We start from the raw sequence: 18605 nt of genomic DNA, 5'->3' as shown, positions 1-18605 counted from the left end.
TTGATTTGAAAAGGCTGAACTCGACAAGGTCAGCCTCTGCAACATTGGCACCCACTAGGAATAGTTTCGAGGTTCAAGACTACAGCATTTAGAGACAGCGAACACAAGCCAAGGGTTGGTAATCCCCTTTTTTGAAAGGTTCATCCTACCTGAAGTTCTGTTCCTATCTCTCTCAAAATTTAATCACTTGTTGTCAGTTTGAGGGTCAACCTTTGGTCAAATTTGTGTAAAAATTGGCACAGTGCTTTCAACTTAATTTTGGCTGAGCAATGCCCTTTTTGAAAGGTCCTTTTTACCTAAAGTTCTGTTCTTAACTCTCTCAAAATTTAATCGCATGTCAGTTAGAGGGTTCATCTTCAGTCAAATTTGTGTAAAAATTGGCACAGAACTTAATCTTGTTAACTGAAAAGCATAAATGAGAGTATAAACACCCGCCAAGGGCTGGTAATCCCCCTTATGAAAGGTTCATTTGACCTAAAGTTTTGTTCCTATCTCTCTCAAAATGTAAGCTCTTGTCAGTTAGAGGGTTCACCTTTTGTCAAATCTGTGTTAAAACTGGCACAGTGCTTTTAACTTAATCTTGGCTGAGCAATGCCCTTTCTGAAAGGTACTTCTTACCTAAGTTCTGTCCCTATATCGCTCAAAATTTAATCAGATATTGTCAGTTAGAGGGTCCATCTTTAGACAAATTTGTGCAAAAATTGGCACAGAACTTTTTACTTAATCTTGTTAACTGAAAAGCACTGATGAGAGCAAAATACATACCCATTTACAAGGACGTAACATTGGCAGAAAGCACAGAGAGTCATACATAGTCTTAAAAAAGACTGACGCAGAGAAAAAAGAATAAATTCTTGGACAATCTGTGAAGAAGCAGACGTCTGCACCAAGGTTATAACTAAAGAGGTAGACCTTTAATCACTAAGCTACTGCTTGAGATGTGGACCAAAGATCAAAGATACAGTTGGAGGTTTTGGACCAAGTCATAGCTAATAATGTGGACCTTAAACAGTAAGCTACTGCTTGAGATGTGGACCCCAATAGATAAAAGCTATTGGTGGAGACTGTGGACCTTTAAAACAAGACATCATAAACGAATGGTTGTTGGAGATGGCCCTTCAGAACCAGGCAAATGTTGAAGATATGGACTTTGACAGCCAGTGAATCAACTGAGAAGTGGACCTTGATAACCCAGCTCGCTCGCTCTTTCTTTCTCTCTCTCTCTCTCTCTCTCTCTCTCTCTCTCTCTCTCTCTCTCTCTCTCTCTCTCTCTCTCTCTCTCTCTCTCTCTCTCTCGGAAATTTCCTCTCTCTAATTCTTTTTCTAGGTTTCTGTCTATTTCTCTCTCTCTCTCTCTCTCTCGGAAACTTCCTCTCTCTAATTCTTTTTTTATCTGTCTATTTTTCCTCTCTCTCTCTCTCTCTCTCTCTCTTCTGTTTCTCTCTTTCCTCTCTCTTATCTGTTTCCCTCCTACTCTCTCTCACTCTCTCTCTCTCAATGTTTTTCTCTCCTACTCTCTCTCTCTCTCTCTCTCTCTCTCTCAATGTTCTCTCTCTCTCTCTCTCTCTCCCAAGATACAGCAACCTACCCCTAATTCACATAAACCTACAACATGAGGGAAAAACCATTACTTCCTGATACCTGACCTCTTGAACCCAAGAGTTCACTGGGTACATTAAACCTCCAAGGGGAGGATGCCCATAAGAGAGAGAAGGGGGGGGGGGTATGGGCATGTGGTCAAGTGATAAATCTTAATCTCAATAGGCAGACTTATGGCCATCTGAATGACTAATCCGGCAGTGGTTCTCAATCTCTTTTTAGTGATGGCACCCTAACTAATGTAATCACTACAGTGTCACCATTTCTTCACCATCCCACCATACAGCATGAAATATACTGTACAAACAAAGAGCATATCAAATAAATTAGATAAACATAGAGTAGACACACATAATAATTATATGAAGAATTCTGCAAACTTTTTTTTTTACAAATGTTAATTGAGATGATCTAGCCAAGACAAAATTCATGACAATCTTGTGGCATCCCTAGGCACTGTCTGTCACGGCACCCAGTTTGAGAATCAGTCGACTAGTGGTATAATAAGATTCCAATGTGTTCAGTGATCAGTAATTTTATATTATATATTGTTAAAGAGATGTATATATAATATACATCCCTTAAATAAATAACATGTATAGTAAATGTATACAGATCTCGGTCTGTAAATGATTTTATTCCTTTCCATTCAGTACTGTCCTTCCTAAATTGTAGGAACAAAGTAGGCCTATGTTATTTATTTAATTGATTTAATCTCTGCATTCATTTACATGGCTGAATGAGTCATCGTTAGCGTGTAAATTATATTTATAAAGTAATAATTTATATTTATCACTGAAGAAGACGCGGAAGGAAAAACGTTTAGAGTCAGATACCTTTTTCTCTATTATGTAAATAAAGCACAGTCTACTGATAATGAACACCAGGTCTGTACAAATATGAAGAAATACAAAAATATGTATTTATCATATTTTACACAACATATATATGTGTGTGTGTGTTTATTACATTTTACGCAACTTTATAATATATACATATATATATATATATATATATATATATATATATATATATATATATATATATACTGCATAAGCCTACACTACCAGATAACCTAACTGTAATACGCTCCCAGTCAACGACTGCCAATAAATATTTCAAACAAATTACACTTATTCGTAACTTTAGAAGTTCAAGCGAAGGTGCAATGCATTGCTACCCTAATATTACTCTCCTTGCTTTCCGATACGTTTTTATCTATTTGTTCATTCATTATTTTTTTTTCTTTTTTAATAAGCGAGTGGGATCTCTTCTTTTTATTTATTTCCCTTTACTTCCTCTTACTTCTTGCTATTGAACACCTTTATATTCTTTGGAAGCTTCTGGAATTTCAAGTCAATGGCCCCTGTGGTGGGCTTGTTACTTATGAATAGGGTTCATCTTCTGAATAATAATAATAATAATAATAATAATAATAATAATAATAATAATAATAATAATAATAATAATAATAATAATAATAACAGTACTTAAAAAGCTTTCAGTAACTCCAACATGGTTCCCTTTTTGGCAAATTGAGATACTGTACAGTATTTCTGCTACTTAAGAGAGGGTGGCCGTGAAATGTATACTATGTGTGTTGGAGACATTCCAACTCTTTCTGAAAGCTTCTTGTCTCCCGTTGTGCTTCTCTAAGGCAGCGTTCAGGAAGGAGTGTTTGCAATCTCTTGTGAAAGGGAGAATTAAATATAAAGTGAGGTTGCTTTATCTCCATATATACAAGCATACATTCACACACTCACACACACACTCATGTATATATATATATATATATATATATATATATATATATATATATATATATATATATATATATATATATAGAGAGAGAGAGAGAGAGAGAGAGAGAGAGAGAGAGAGAGAGAGAGAGAGAGAGAGAGAGAGAGAGATCAGCAATCCATCAGTTTAAAACCTCACCCACGTCAGATTCCTTCAATATGACATAGGCCTACACTGAAACCACCCTTACTTACAACAAAATGACATACTAAAAAAGTAAAGAAGAAACTAACCTAAAAATAGATTTCTAAATAACATAAAATAAAAAAAACTCTTTAAATCTATCTAATAAACTTTAACAAATGGCTTCCCAAAGGTCGACCTTCACTACAAGAAGTCCCACACCAGGTTAATCAAGAAGTTAGGTCTAAGATCGTCTGGGCTACTCGACTCAAGGTGCCAAATTGTTTAAATTCCTCCCACTGAGACATTGTGGGTTGTTTAGTGAATTATCTAAATTGGGAGACATTATGTAAGAAATCTGCTTTTTACTGATTAAGATATAACGGCGTTTAGTGTATGAATAGGTTAATTTGCTTAATTTAGTATGCAAAATATAAGTGTGCACGCATGTCAATACGCCTATGTTTTGCAACGGTCGGATAGCTTCTATTTTGCTAATGTAAACAAACTCTTTCATCGTCACGTATAAAATAAAAAGCAAATAACGGAATAATGATCGTCTGAAATACACAATAAGTAGTACTTTACAGCTATCCTATAAATAATCTCATATCTGCGACATTGAGAAAAAAATTTAATTCTATCATAGTCTACCATAAAATATTCTTCCGTTCTCTCTGTATCACACTTAAAGAAAACGCTAACATTATATTTAGCTCTAAATGGCGTATAGGAAATGGACTGCCAGTCCTCTGAATGTATCAAATGCTTTAATAAATGGTTCAAAGGCAGAACACATTAGACGCTCCTGTCAGTGACAGATGTCAGATTAGAGAATATTAAGAACACTTGATCTCTGGTGTGGCCGGTGGCGGCTTTAAATAGCAATATACAGGACAAGGTAGCATAGTGTACGTATGCTTTACTTTGAGAGAGTTTGAATTTCTAAAAATATATATTTTCTACTTCAGAAAATATATATTTTACTTGAGAAATTCAAACGTTGTTCCTTTATTTATGTTTGGCAAAAACAAATGGTCTCGTTGTCCTGAAAATTCTCTGGTTTACTTTGAGATTAAATAAAGAGAATTTAAAATAAAGGTTAACGACAACTAGCTGTTATGAAAATAATCAGTGGAGAAACTGGTCGCAACAAGCATGTAATGTATGCTACGTGATCGATTTACATATATTAATGAATAAACAGACAAATGTATGAAAGACCTTACATAAACAAGGTACAAGGTCTTAGGGCCTCATTGAGAGAAAAAATAAAAATAATAAAGCCTTGGAGTTTGGCAATTCTCATCCGAATTCCTTTACATTTTTAACGCTACCTATAATTTGATTTTGTACACGCTCTCTCTCTCTCTCTCTCTCTCTCTCTCTCTCTCTCTCTCTCTCTCTCTCTCTCTCTCTCTCTCTCTCTCTCAGTCAGGTCTAGAGCAAAAATAAATAAATCAATAATTAAATAAATGGCTAAATAAAATAACTAAATAAATAAGAAAATACATAAATAAAAGAAAGTATAAAATCAAATGTATGCTAAAGTTGAACGAAAATCTGAACATGAATCATTTTAAGAGAAAACGATTGCACGTCCTTTAAACCTTTTCACAAAATACACAACAACGAGGTCCTTTTATGGCTGATAAATACATCAACATTACTTGAAATTTATTCATGTTTTTAAAACACCACGTACTTTTATTTTTCTCTCATGTGTCTTAATCGTAAGCTTCTAAGTACAAACAATATCCTGAAACATTACATTAGGCAAATACTTGAGGTGAGTGTAATTCCTCAATATGCACAATGGCAGGTAAATATACATTAAAAACAGGCGTGTAAATTAGCATAGGTAAAAAAAGATGGCTTACATTTAACACACTTTGCAAACATGGTAAGTATTATGCATTTTTACCAGTAATTATACATAATTATTCATTTATAAAAGTCTCTTAGCATGTATATTATATATATACTATATATATATATATATATATATATATATATATATATATATATATAATATATATATATATTTATATATGTGTATATAGATAAATAAATATATATATATATATATATATATATATACATACACACATACATACATACACATACAACCGTAACCATTACTCAACACCTCCACAAAAAGAAACAGGACCCATTGGCAAACACTTCCGAATTCCAGCGTTTACGACCTGACCTAAAATGCAATGTGGTACAAACGGGGATTTTGGTACGCAACAGAGTGCAGCGCCATTTTTGAAAATAATGCACAGAAGACGAACGCTCAGAGAGAAATTTTTAATTATCTGATACAAAAATCTACAAATGATAGCGTGACAAGACAGTATCTTTCTTTATTCATAAAATATGAACAATAATTATGGGATATTGATCAAGAATTTAGGTATAGTAACAATCTGACGTAAGAAGCTTTCAATTTATATTATTAGAATTCTTCACAGCCTTGGTTTTGGAAAATTGGGATTCCTGCAGTCATATTACTGTAGAATTCGTAATATTTTTCACTGAGCAGAGAGAGAGAGAGAGAGAGAGAGAGAGAGAGAGAGAGAGAGAGAGGATCTATACTATTAAGTCCTTATAATACGAAGACTGTAGCTAAACCAAGTTCAATATATATATATATATATATATATATATATATATAAATTTCTGACTCACGTCAGGATCGAACCCAGGTCTCTCAGGTGGAAAGCAAGGGCGTTATCCACTGGGCCACACAAGTCTAAAAGAAGTTGGAACCTGAGAGCAAATGCACCCAAGGAATTACCTGGGCAAGCTAACTGCTTGCATACCAGCGAGTTTTCCCCAACTTCCCGACTCAGCAATGACCCAATAGACAACATTTCATTCGAATTATCCCTTCTGTGTGGCCCAGTGGATAACGCCCTTGCTTTCCACCTGAGAGACCTGGGTTCGATCCCGACGTGAGTCAGAAATTTATTTCTGTTCCACACGTGATTGTGTGTTGATGATTTCTATATATATATATATATATATATATATATATATATATATATATATATATATATATATATATTCAATACATATATATGTATATATATATACATATATATATATATATATATATATATATATATATATATATATACAGAGAGAGAGAGAGTCCTTATAATAACAACACTAGCTAAACTAACTTCAATACATATATATATATATATATATATACATATATATATATATATATATATATATATATATATATATATATATATATATATATATATATATATATATATATATATATATATATATATATATATATATATATATATATATACAGGGAGAGAGAGAGAGAGAGAGAATGTCGCTACAAGTGCACCATCCCAGGGGACCTCACCAAGTGACATCTGTGAACAGCAAAACAAACGTGGCGGCGGGGTGGGGGGAGTGTTAGAAGGAACACGAAAAATACCCACACCTCTAGACAAACTTGGCATCGGGGGAGACATTCTCGGTCTTGCCCTTCTTAATTGGCCTTGGGCGTCATTCCCTTCTCTAGGGATGATGATTCTCGCACTGTACAAACCGTCATTCATACGAAATAATGGTTTGTGAGTTTGTGCGTATGTATATTATGTCAGGGGTTCAGTCTCCTAGGTGACGAACCACTTATCTGTTATAATTTATTCTGCTTTGGTAATATTTAAGAGGCAGAGCGAGTTGGGTATTAAATGATATTTGCAGCCTAATGTTTTTATATATATATATATATATATATATATATATATATATATATATATATATATATATATATATATATATATATATATAAATATATATATATATATTATATATTATATAATATATATATGCATATATATTAACATATATACATATATATATATATATATATATATATATATATATATATATATATATATATATATATATATGTAACAATTTAAAACCCCACAAAACAACATTGACACAAAAACCTCAAATATTTCGGTTAATACTAATTCAACCCTGACTAAATATTCTAGCTAGGGAAGACAGGTTCGATTCCTGACTCAAGTTGATGATATACACGTTCTGCACAAGTCAGTGCCTCTCTGTTGACCTGACCAGTAAATTCTGTACATGACAGTTAGTTGACTGTAGGGAGGGCAAGGGGACGTTAATCTCGTCTCTAAACCCTTGTTGACAACCAGAACTTCAATATCCTCAGTTCCACAGGTCCTTTATTCCTCACACCGTTGGACTGTGGAACAGTCTCCCTGAGGACGTCTTGCAAGTGGAACTTCAGAAGTTCAAGCGAAGACCCAATGCAATGCTACCCTAACAGTATCCTCCTTGCATTTGAATACACTTTTATCTATTTATTAATTTAATTTTTTTTTATTTTTTAATAAGCGAGATCTCTTCTTTATTTTCCTTTACCTCCTCTTCTTCCTAATGAACACCTTAATATTCTTTGGAAGCTTGAATTTCAAGTCAATGGCCCCTTTGGTGGGCTTGTTCCATATGAACGGGGTTCATCTCCTGTATAATAATAATAATAATAATAATAATAATAATAATAATAATAATAATAATAATAATAATAATAATAATAATAATAACCTTTGGAAGCTTGAATTTCAAGTCAATGGCCCCTTTGGTGGGCTTGTTCCATATGAACGGGGTTCATCTCCTGTATAATAATAATAATAATAATAATAATAATAATAATAATAATAATAATAATAATAATAATAATAATAATAATAACCTTTGGAAGCTTGAATTTCAAGTCAATGGCCCCTGTGGGCTTGTTCCATATGAACAGGGTTCATCTCCTGTATAATAATAATAATAATAATAATAATAATAATAATAATAATAATAATAATAATAATAATAATAATAATAATAACAATATTCTTTAGAAGCTTGAACTTCAAGTCAATGGTCCCTGTGGTGGGCTTGTTCCATATGCATATGGTTATTTTCTGAATAATAATAATAACATTTCTAGAGCACTCTAAATCATTTCTACACCCTTTTCAGCATGGACGACCTGCTCTCCTGCTCTGTGTGCTGCGAATCCTACCACGAGAAGCACAGGCAGCCAGTCCTCCTGCCAAGATGCGGCCACTCCTTCTGCAGACCCTGCATCTCGTTCCTGGTGCAGAAGGGCAACATTATATGCCCCAGCTGTCGCATGGACCAGAGGGTTGAGGGGGCTGATAACCTGCCTACAGAGTTCAGTCTCCTGGCCATTTCGTTGGCGCAGCAAGTTACTAAGGTGGGTGACTGAGGTACTTTCTTCTTTTCTGCTTTATTTTCTTGGGGATGTCTGTGTGTGCCTGTTTTGTATAAACATTGTTATAGGTCAGTTCATACATAGCCTTTGGCACCGAATTTCCTACAGGCTTCAGACTTCACAGATGAAAATTCGAATTTTCTACACAAAATCGGCCCCTAAGGCTCAGTACAGGGGCCTGACAAAGGCTATAATGACAAGATCTGTTTTGTAGAATCATTACTGTGGGTCATTCCATGTACAGAGCCTTTGACATGCAAGTTCTTATAAGGTTTCAGAGTTCACAGATGAAAAATAGATATTCCTACTCAGAATCGGCCCTTCATGCTCTGTACATGGACCTGACATAGGCTAAATTAACCAAATCGACACTTCCCACTAAAAATCTTACTAAGTGTTGGGCACGACAGATGCAAATATTTTTTCCTCCAGCTTAACATCAATTTCTCTGAGGATCTGAAACCCACTTTTCCTACTTCAAAGAGAACTATCTCAGCGAGCTTTCGGACCTAAAGATGCAACAACTTGCTCCTCCTAAGTAAATACTGCCACTCTTCTGTTTTTGGACCTGTCAGATATAAAAATAGCATTTCCCTACCTAAAATAGACCTCTCTTAGCCAATAATTGACACTAACAAATGCAAAAGTAAAACAAAAAAAAGTCTCCTTTCCTAGTTACGCCTGCCTTTCCCAGTTTCTGAACCAGACAAATGTAAACACTGTCTCTACTACTTAAAACATACAAGACCTCTTAGCCACTATTAGTTACACCCGCCTTTCCCAGTTTCTGAACCAGACAAATGTAAACACTGTCTCTACTACTTAAAACAGACCAGACCTCTCTTAGCCACTAATTGAAACTGACAGTTTCAAAATCTCTATTCCAGCTTAACCTTCCTTCCCCTTTCAGAACCTGACAAATCCAAACACTGTCCGTTTTCTCTTCCTCCATAACTTCCCTTTCCCAACTTTTCAGAAATCGATCTCTCTTGTTCAGTTCTTGGATCAAACCAGTGTAGAAATAGTATTATCAAATGGTATTACCAATGTTCGACAAACTGTATTCATCAAAGCTGTTTCCGCAGGTGCAGGAACATCACTGCAAGGTAGATTTTGGGTAAGTGCAAGAATAACATCATCTAACATTAGCTTCAATGTTTATTTCAGCTCATGTCAGCAGAACCGTAAAAAGCACAAACAGGCTTCATTTATTTTTGTTTTGACTGATACCAAATGAACCAAAGGGTAAACTTAATAATGCTTTGTATAATTTATTTTGGTTTATAGTGCAGAAGGTTCCAATTATTTTGGTTTATAGTGAAGGAGGTTTTAATTACTTTGGTTTATAGCAGGAGGTTCTAATCACTTTGGTTTATAGTGCAGGAAGTTCTAATTATTTTGGTTTACACTACAAGAGGTTTGTACTTCTTTCTTATTATTTTCGCTTAAGTTTCCTGCTTCTTCAAGCTAGTAACTCGTCATGTGCCGATGAAATTATACTTTTTATATTGTATCTTCTAATCCACCAAAAGGTGCCTATTACTTTAACAACTATCAGTTTCGTGAAACTAAATACTAATAAACCTACCATGAAAAAACCGAAAAAAAAAAACAGGACAATAGCACTGATAAACCGCTTAACGGCGCCGCTAACCGGATATCGACGCTGACAAACCGCTTACCGGCGCCGAAAATCGCTTACCGGCGCCAAAAACCCAGTTAATGGCGTCGCTAGAAAAGCGCCGTAACACCAATATGCTGTTAACTGATGCTGCCGGTAAGTGGAACTGCCTATTATTTTTCCTGAAAACAGGTTGTTCCTGGTACTTTTTACTATGAATTTTGTTCATATAATTAGGTTCACAACTACAGTAGAGGAATGAATTCGAATTATATTGCAACGCTGTCGAGCGCAATTTTGGATTAACAAATAAATTTTGTATTCACTCATTCACAGCTACCAGAATGCCAAAACACAATAATGTTTATGATTACACATAACTCATATCTATTATAATTCACAGTTGTTTCTGCATTACAACTACTGAGAATATACTATATTATATATTTTGGCTTTGATGGAAACTATTCAAACACTCTACATTACTAATGCCACGAGTTTCTATTATTATTATTATTATTATTATTATTATTATTATTATTATTATTATTATTATTCCAAATGAACCAATAATTATAAAAGAGAAGCCTGAAGCACCTTAACATGCAAAACTTTCACAGATTTGTTAACGTGCAAAACACTGCAAGGATTTGAATGCCCTCATGTGAAAACATGAGAAACATGAAAGAAGGGAATAACAATAATAATATACATATAAAATAATAAACAAAATGAATATGAACACAAAGAAACAACACAAGAGAGATAGAAAACCAAGGTGAAACAATAATCACGTGTCCATGGAAAAACATTACAAGATGGAAAGACGTAAATAGCAATAACAGTGTATATAAAACAAAACCAAATAACACTAAAGTATAGATAAAACAATACAGAAAATGAACGCGAACACGAGAACCGCACAAGACTACAGAGAAACCAAGAAGAAAATAGCATTAGCAGATGAAGCAACTGAACGTAACACACTGGAACAAGAGAAACAGAAAACCCTAGGTGAAATGGTACTCATGAACACGTCCAAGTCCCGAATGCAAGTTCCTGAGATGTATGCTAGTATTGCACCAGCCCTGGTTTTTTTGCCATGCCCCTAGGTTAGGTTAGGGTAGGTTAGGTTAGGTTGGGTTAAGTTAGATTGGTACCTCTGAAGTAATTTGGGTGTGGGAATCATAAATGAGATTGTTTTCAAGAAAATTCTATGGTTAGTTTTTAAGATATGGCATCCAGCTTTCTTCAGGGAAAGGTCCCGGTACTCGGTTACCTCTCAGGAAAATGCGTCCCGAATAGTAAACGGCAGCTATTAATGAACTCTCTGTTGTTGTTCCCCACAGCAAGAAACGTGTCAAGAACACGGGGTGAAGCTGTCCTTCTGGTGCAAGACGTGTAACATACCTGCCTGTGGCGAGTGCCTCTTCGAGGATCATCCCATGACCTCGCATTGCGTCATCAAATCGACGGCGTAAGTTTTGGGGGAAGTCTGTAAAGCCAGCGTCGTAACTTTTCTCTCTGAGCATTTCAATAGAGTTCTAGTTGGGTTGACTGGATGGGATTGTTCCTAGTAAGGCAACTTCCACTGCTATTATTAGTTCAACGAAGGCATGCTTTCAAGTGTCTTCATTTTCACTGGGCTGTCACGAAAGTTTTGTTCTTATAAACATAATAACTTAATTTAAAAAATATAACTTAAAACTTCTTAACTGGATATACTAAAATAGCTGAGTACACTGACCATAATTCCTAAGGGGATTTGTGACCAAGATCTGACCTTCCTTTGTGCAATTACTTCCTTTGACTGAAACTTGCTTTTCTTCCTCAAATACCTGTTCAAATTCACTCCTAACTTCTTATTACTCTCAGTTTTATCTCCCACTTTTACCTGGACCACACTATCCAACCTCCTGAATACCTGCACACTATTCTCTTTTCCTTTCTTGTGACTGCAGATCACAAAATATACTTCGTTTCTTCAATAAACCTTGCACTTCACTATCCAAGGTACTTGTCTTGGCTGGTCAGAAGGAGTCCTGAGCCCCACACTTAGTCTCCTATTCCCTGGGCCACCAAGCCCCAAGGCCGGCTCAACCTAAACAAACTACTAGCCAAGCCATTTTTTTCTTACTCCCTCCTACGCACCTCAATCTACAAATAACCCCCTACTTACTCCTCATCATATCATCCCAGTTTAGTCTTTCATTTACATAAATTTGTAATCAATTTCCTCCCCATATGCTAATGTCGCTTCTGTTTTATTTACATTTGAGGCCACATTCAAAACCCTCCCTATCCAATTAAACCTAGTTCTACTACTTAAGGTTCTACCCCGATTATCCTGCTCAATGATTCTATAAAAATCCAGTCACTGCTCTTCCACCATTACATTCATGAAGTTACCTTTTCGACTCGTATTCAATCTATGTAACTTTCCTGTACCACTTTTTCCAAATTATAGTCATGAGTATTCCTTTTTTTGAAATCAGACACTCCTGACAATCAAAGCCCTCTAAAAATAATTTTCCATGACACTCCATTCTCATTCACTTGAAAAAACTGAATCTTAAAGTTTATTAACTTGCACTTCAACTCATAAAAAAATATTAAGCATAATTTGGTATTTTTTTTAGCTAATAATATAAGGTATACAAATCAAGCTAATCATATAAGGTACTAATACAAATCAAGTGTCATTAGATTAACCAACCCTCATGTGATATGACAATATCTCTCTAGGTACGTAACTGAGATGAAGGAGAGCGTGACACACATCACCAACAAGTTCATGGAAGCTCTTGATGGGAGGGAGAGACAATTCTTTGGGAGGATCTTTCAGAGTACAAAGATGATCAATGATGCCCTACGGACCATCACAGTCCTCAGGAAAGATATGGAGGAAGCGAGAGAACTCATGAAGGGTGTGAAGATTGTCGAGGGCATTGGTCCCACACGGTCGCTCTCAGAATCAGCCAAGTTCTTGGGACTGAAATGGAACCTGCAGGATGTTAACCTTAAACTGGGCCCATTAGTTATAAAAAATCAAGCACTGACCAAAGCAACTACTGAGGAGTCTGAGACGCAAGGCCCAGCAACTGAATCTACAAAAGACGACACAAACGATAAAAAGGAAGAGGCTGAAAAGGCGGACAATGCAACTGATCAGAATGATGAGGCAGCAAGTGAAAATGGTACAAACGAAAGTGAGAAAGCTGACGATGAGAAAGAAAAAGATTCCGAAGAAGAAGAAGAGGAGGAGATTCTCACAGAGGAAGAAATAAGAAAAAGGAAAAAGATTCAGAGGCTCAAAGAAAGGCTGGCTGCCGCCACGGCAGCAGCCGAGCAGGCAAAGCAGGAATCAAAGGAGAAAGTCGGCACCAAAAAGGATAAGGCTGACAGTAATAAAGAGAAGAAGGCAGAAGACGAGAAGACCCCCACACCGACAACCAGTCGAGAAGCTTATGAGGCCACCTTGAAGGGTCTTAAACCGTGGCAGAGAAGATCGAGGCCATGGGAGCCCACACCAAGAGAGCCTTCCATCACTCCTGAGAGGGAAACTCGCCCAAAGGCTAAGAAAGACTCTGATGAAAAAGAAGAGACAGAGAAAGGCACAGACGACACAGCAAAAGATGAGAAGTCAAAAGATGAGACGACACAGGACGACCAGTCCAAAGATAACAAAACAGATGGAAGCGACGCAACAGACAACAGCACAAAATCTGCCCAGCCTGATGAGGGCACTGTGGGTGACTCAAATAAGGACAAGGACACAAGTGAACCAGCAGCCACTCAAATAACAGACAAAACAAAAACAGACTCTACAGATGCTAGCGCAGCATCAGCGACAGATGCTGATTCAAAGAAGGAAGACAAAGTCGAGAAGAAAGCGTTGTCGTCTCCAACCAAGAAACCGAGAGGTAGACTAGCAAGAAACGCATTGAAAAGAGCACAAACTATGGACCTCTCAAAGAAACTCGAAAACCCAGATGACGACACCAACAAAGACACTGAATCTGAAAACATCAAAGGGCTAGACTTGGAGACGCACAAAAGCAAAGCCAACGAGGAAGTACAAGTCAAACACAAGGAAGCAGAAACGCAGACATGCGAAGAGGTAAATCCTGCGGAAACCGAGGGAGCAACATGCAGCACCAAGGCGCCTGCTAAGTCCAGTGAAGGCATGTTTGAAATGGAACCAGAAGAGAAGGAGAGAATAGCTACAGAACTCATGCAGGTATAGGTGAAATTAAATTGACAATGCTAGATCAAAATTTATAACAAAAGCTTGTTTGTAACTGGAGTGGCTCAGAGTAAGCAGGATAAGAGCAGATTTCATTTTATTGTCAACTAAAAAGTCAGTAGTTTCCACATCTACTGTCAAACAGCTTTTGCGTACCTTCTGAACTTCAATTATGTGGCATACATAATATCGTTCATTGTGAATATTAGATTAAGTTTTATTTAATCAGCATTAAAGTTCCACTAAAATCTAAACATTTCTCAGCAAATTCAATCATACAAATCACCATACAATATACTCCAATATTAGATCAAGGCCAGGTATATCGACATTCGTAAGTGCATTCTTGCCTAACACAAATAAAAGGGCTTAATCCTATATCATATGGAGCAGATATCAAAAGGAATTACACAAAGGGAAGCTCCCTAACAACCAGGAGACTGGCATGAAGTAAACTACTTAATCTCCTCTTAAAAGTCAGGATGGTGATAGGAGAACTTGCTCTGCAACCTTGTTGTGTGTATAAAACTAATGTGGTGAAACAAAGATAACACCTAAAGTCATTCTTTCTCAAACAAAATCCTGAGGCAAAAAAAAAAAAGTTTATATAAACAAGAACCATCACTAAAATCTTTGTACGACAGGGAGGAGCGTATCAAATTTTTCCTGTGACCAAAGTTCCTTCGATAATCATTGGTTGGAATCAAATTCCAATCTTGTATTTTCTGCATGTACTAACTACGTGAAAATAATCTATAAACTTAAAAGATTAAACAATTAATTTTAAACAAATAACAAAAGGTCAGCCCTAAATAGTACTCTACAGAGTGACAATACACTGTAACAATCACATTAGTACAACCATTACTTCAAAAATAAGAATCTTTTAATTTGCCAAGTGTATGCACTTTCTTGGATCTATCATTCATTGACTCAATAAAAATGTCCTTCCCTTACAGGTGCCCAGCCTGACAATATGCATCGAGGGCATTGGGGGCCTTCTGGCAAGGGTTACATGGGAATCAATGGGTCTCCACATTTACTGTCACCAGTTTCAAGAGTTGCCCTATGACATTATTGTTAAGGTAAGACCGTCATTTGAATACTTCCCTATCCTCAACTAAAGTAGAACACATTCTGTTGTAAGAGTGGCAGCAAACGTAAGGACAATCTGAACAAAGTGACCTAATACAACTTAATAGAACCTTTCTCCACTGGCAGTCATAACACTATTACAGAGGACCCCAGCCTGTTCACGGCTCCAGATTCGAGGCTTCACCTATTCATGGACTTCTCTGTGGAACATATATACACGTTATTCGCGGAAAATTCGCCTATTCGCGGTATTTTTTGTATAGCAATATTCACAAATTGCTGTATATTCATATCACTTTCGTGACTAAATGCCCTTTTTGTGATAAAACTATTAAAATATTCAGGTATAAGCATTTTTAGAGTTTTTTTTGTGTGTTTTGAACTATCAAAATAGGTGGTTATAAGCCTTTTTACAGGGGTTTAAGTATTCGCGGATTTTAGCTATTCATGGGGGTTAGTGGTACGCATCTCCTGCGAATAACGGGGGTCGACTGTATACCATGGTGACATCTTATGATTTTATACAGTTTAACATTTTGATTCTCTTACCCTACGGATGGGTCGCCTTAACATGCATGTCAATATTGCATATATGCATAGGCTTCTTTGATGAAAGTCATTTTGAGACTATGATTCAAATTAAACAAAATGGTCATTTCAAAAGAAGCCACATTTTGTTCCATCTGCTTTCACTGAATGAGAGAACATACCTGCTATGAGGGTTACATGTTAAGTTTATAACTGGAATCATTATTTCTTACCAAAGTAACTCCCCATATATTGTTATCATGAGTTTGATGTGCAGTTATTATAAAGGTTTTTTTTTTATGAAAACTACTCAGATTCAATTACACTATCTTCTACAATTAACCAACAAGTGATGATACACTTTCTTTCCAGTCTAATGTCCTGCACGCCATTATCCCAACAAAGGACCCAATGGTGTTCCTTGACATTGGCTCGGACGACCACACGCTGGGACGCGTCTACATCAAGCTCTGGGGCCACCTCAGAAGAGCGAACAACATGCTCTTGCTGTGCCTGGGCGACAAAGGACGCTCTCTGCGAAACAGCCGCTTCTTCAAGGTCATGAATGCGGACGGACCAGGAGAACGGCTCTTGGGTGGCGACTACGAGTACAACGATGGCCGCGGTGGGGAGGCTCTCATCGACGACCTGGAGTACCAGGGGAAGTATTCCATGCCTATGGAAATGGGTCTGATCACCTCTGCCACAGGTGGGAACAGAGCTATGGACTCTCAGTTCTACATCTGCACTGAGGAGGATCTCAACAGACAGTTTGCCTGTCCATTTGGCAGGGTTTTTGTGGGCCTGCCGATCTTGAAAGAGGCTGTGTGGGTGTCTGCCACGACTCCGATCTACATCCAGGACTGCGGAGTTGTTCTGGACTGCCCGAGGTTGTAAACTGATCTTATGATGGTTATCAGTAATGGTTATAGATATTTTCCTTTGCAGTTACCCAAGGATCACAAACTTATAAAGGGGTCTGTAAATTTGGTATATTTTCCATAGTACTCCAACAAAATGGCTGACTTTTACTTTGCACTGATTCAACAATGCAAAAGTCAACCATTTTTGTTGAAGACACAGGAAAATGTATCAAGTTTACTTTCTGGAGGATGATTCCTTCTCTCTGAGAAATATGAGGACGTTTCAAATGAATGAACGTTTCAAAGAAATGTGCAAAGAACTAACAAAGAGATATGAAGATGTTCCAAGGTAATGTGTCTATACTGACGGATGCCATGTTACCAAAATCTGACAAACGACTTCAGTTTGTCAGATTCCATCTTTCAGGTTCCAACTTTCCGTCAGTCGTCTGGTTACTGAACCAACTGGAGAGGCTTTATGAATAATCTTGAGACCCATTATACTAAATTGGTCAATTACCAAGCCCAGTTTAAAAGTAAAATGCATATCAGATTTGTGACGTATATAACTGCAAGTCTAAAATCAGTTAAATAAAAAAAAAACAGTTAAAAAGGGTACTACAATTCTTTTGCATTTTATATTTTGTGATGCATTTTGGTGGCATCTTTCAACCAAGACAGTTGACTGTACTTGACTGTACGAGAATAAAAGGACAACAATTTCGCGGTTTTCCTTTCCCTGAAATCAGAACAAAATAATCGCAATGCTTTTCAGAATGCGAGAACGTTGTTAAATCAAATATTTTTTATAGACAAAAAAAGCGAAGTTTACAAACTTTTTATCTTCCTTTGGAATTCTACTATACAAATTCTGGCTCATCCATTTACTCATAAATTCATTATAATTTATTTTTTATAATAATTTATTTCTTTTTTCTGCATTTCCTATTATCTTCTGTAGCTTGAATTTCAAGTCAATGGCCCCTGTGGGCTTGTTCCACATGAATAGGGTCTATCTTCTGAATAATAATAATAATAATAATAATAATAATAATAATAATAATAATAATAATAATAATAATAATAATAATCATTCATATAGCCACCATGACTAGCTTACCATAACAACATCTGATACTTCTTAATGAACACATTGTCTTATTTAGAGTGCATGTGATTGCAGCATTGCAAGATAAGGGACTCGATACAAATACAGCATCCCAATCCATTCAGTCACTGCTGATGCTAACCCAAGATAATCAGGGACAGAACAGAGCCAGTTGTATGATTAGTTAGATGATGTTATCGATTGAAAAGGTAGAAAATCAATACAGGTCGACTATATTATATCCCCATAACTGTATAACTTCTGAATATCTCAGAACCTGAAGTCAATAATTATAAAGTTACTTCTCTCTTTCTCTCTCT

The 18605-nt window shown here is 36.2% G+C and overlaps 1 protein-coding gene and 1 long non-coding RNA gene across 5 annotated transcripts in view; one reads left to right on the top strand and one right to left on the bottom strand.

The window, feature by feature from the left end:
* The window catches only part of LOC136836427 (neurofilament medium polypeptide-like), a 31841-nt gene extending 13942 nt beyond the window's left edge, over positions 1-17899 (top strand). For all 3 annotated transcript variants that reach the window (XM_067100655.1, XM_067100656.1, XM_067100654.1), the window contains 5 exons: positions 8569-8806; positions 11795-11922; positions 13191-14685; positions 15651-15776; positions 16687-17899. In XM_067100655.1, the coding sequence (XP_066956756.1) occupies positions 8570-8806; positions 11795-11922; positions 13191-14685; positions 15651-15776; positions 16687-17211 (2511 nt within the window). In that variant the 5' untranslated portion in view covers position 8569 and the 3' untranslated portion in view covers positions 17212-17899. The remainder of the gene's footprint in view (positions 1-8568; positions 8807-11794; positions 11923-13190; positions 14686-15650; positions 15777-16686) is intronic.
* Positions 1-18605, bottom strand: part of LOC136836452 (uncharacterized) — a 68644-nt gene that overhangs the window by 35670 nt on the left and 14369 nt on the right. The gene's annotated exons all lie outside the window — the stretch shown is intronic.

The sequence above is a fragment of the Macrobrachium rosenbergii genome, chromosome 56 (genome assembly GCF_040412425.1).
Source record: "Macrobrachium rosenbergii isolate ZJJX-2024 chromosome 56, ASM4041242v1, whole genome shotgun sequence".
NCBI classification, from domain to species: domain Eukaryota; kingdom Metazoa; phylum Arthropoda; class Malacostraca; order Decapoda; family Palaemonidae; genus Macrobrachium; species Macrobrachium rosenbergii.
The sequence above is the reverse complement of the archived record's forward strand: the minus strand, read 5'-3'. Positions and strand labels throughout refer to the sequence as shown.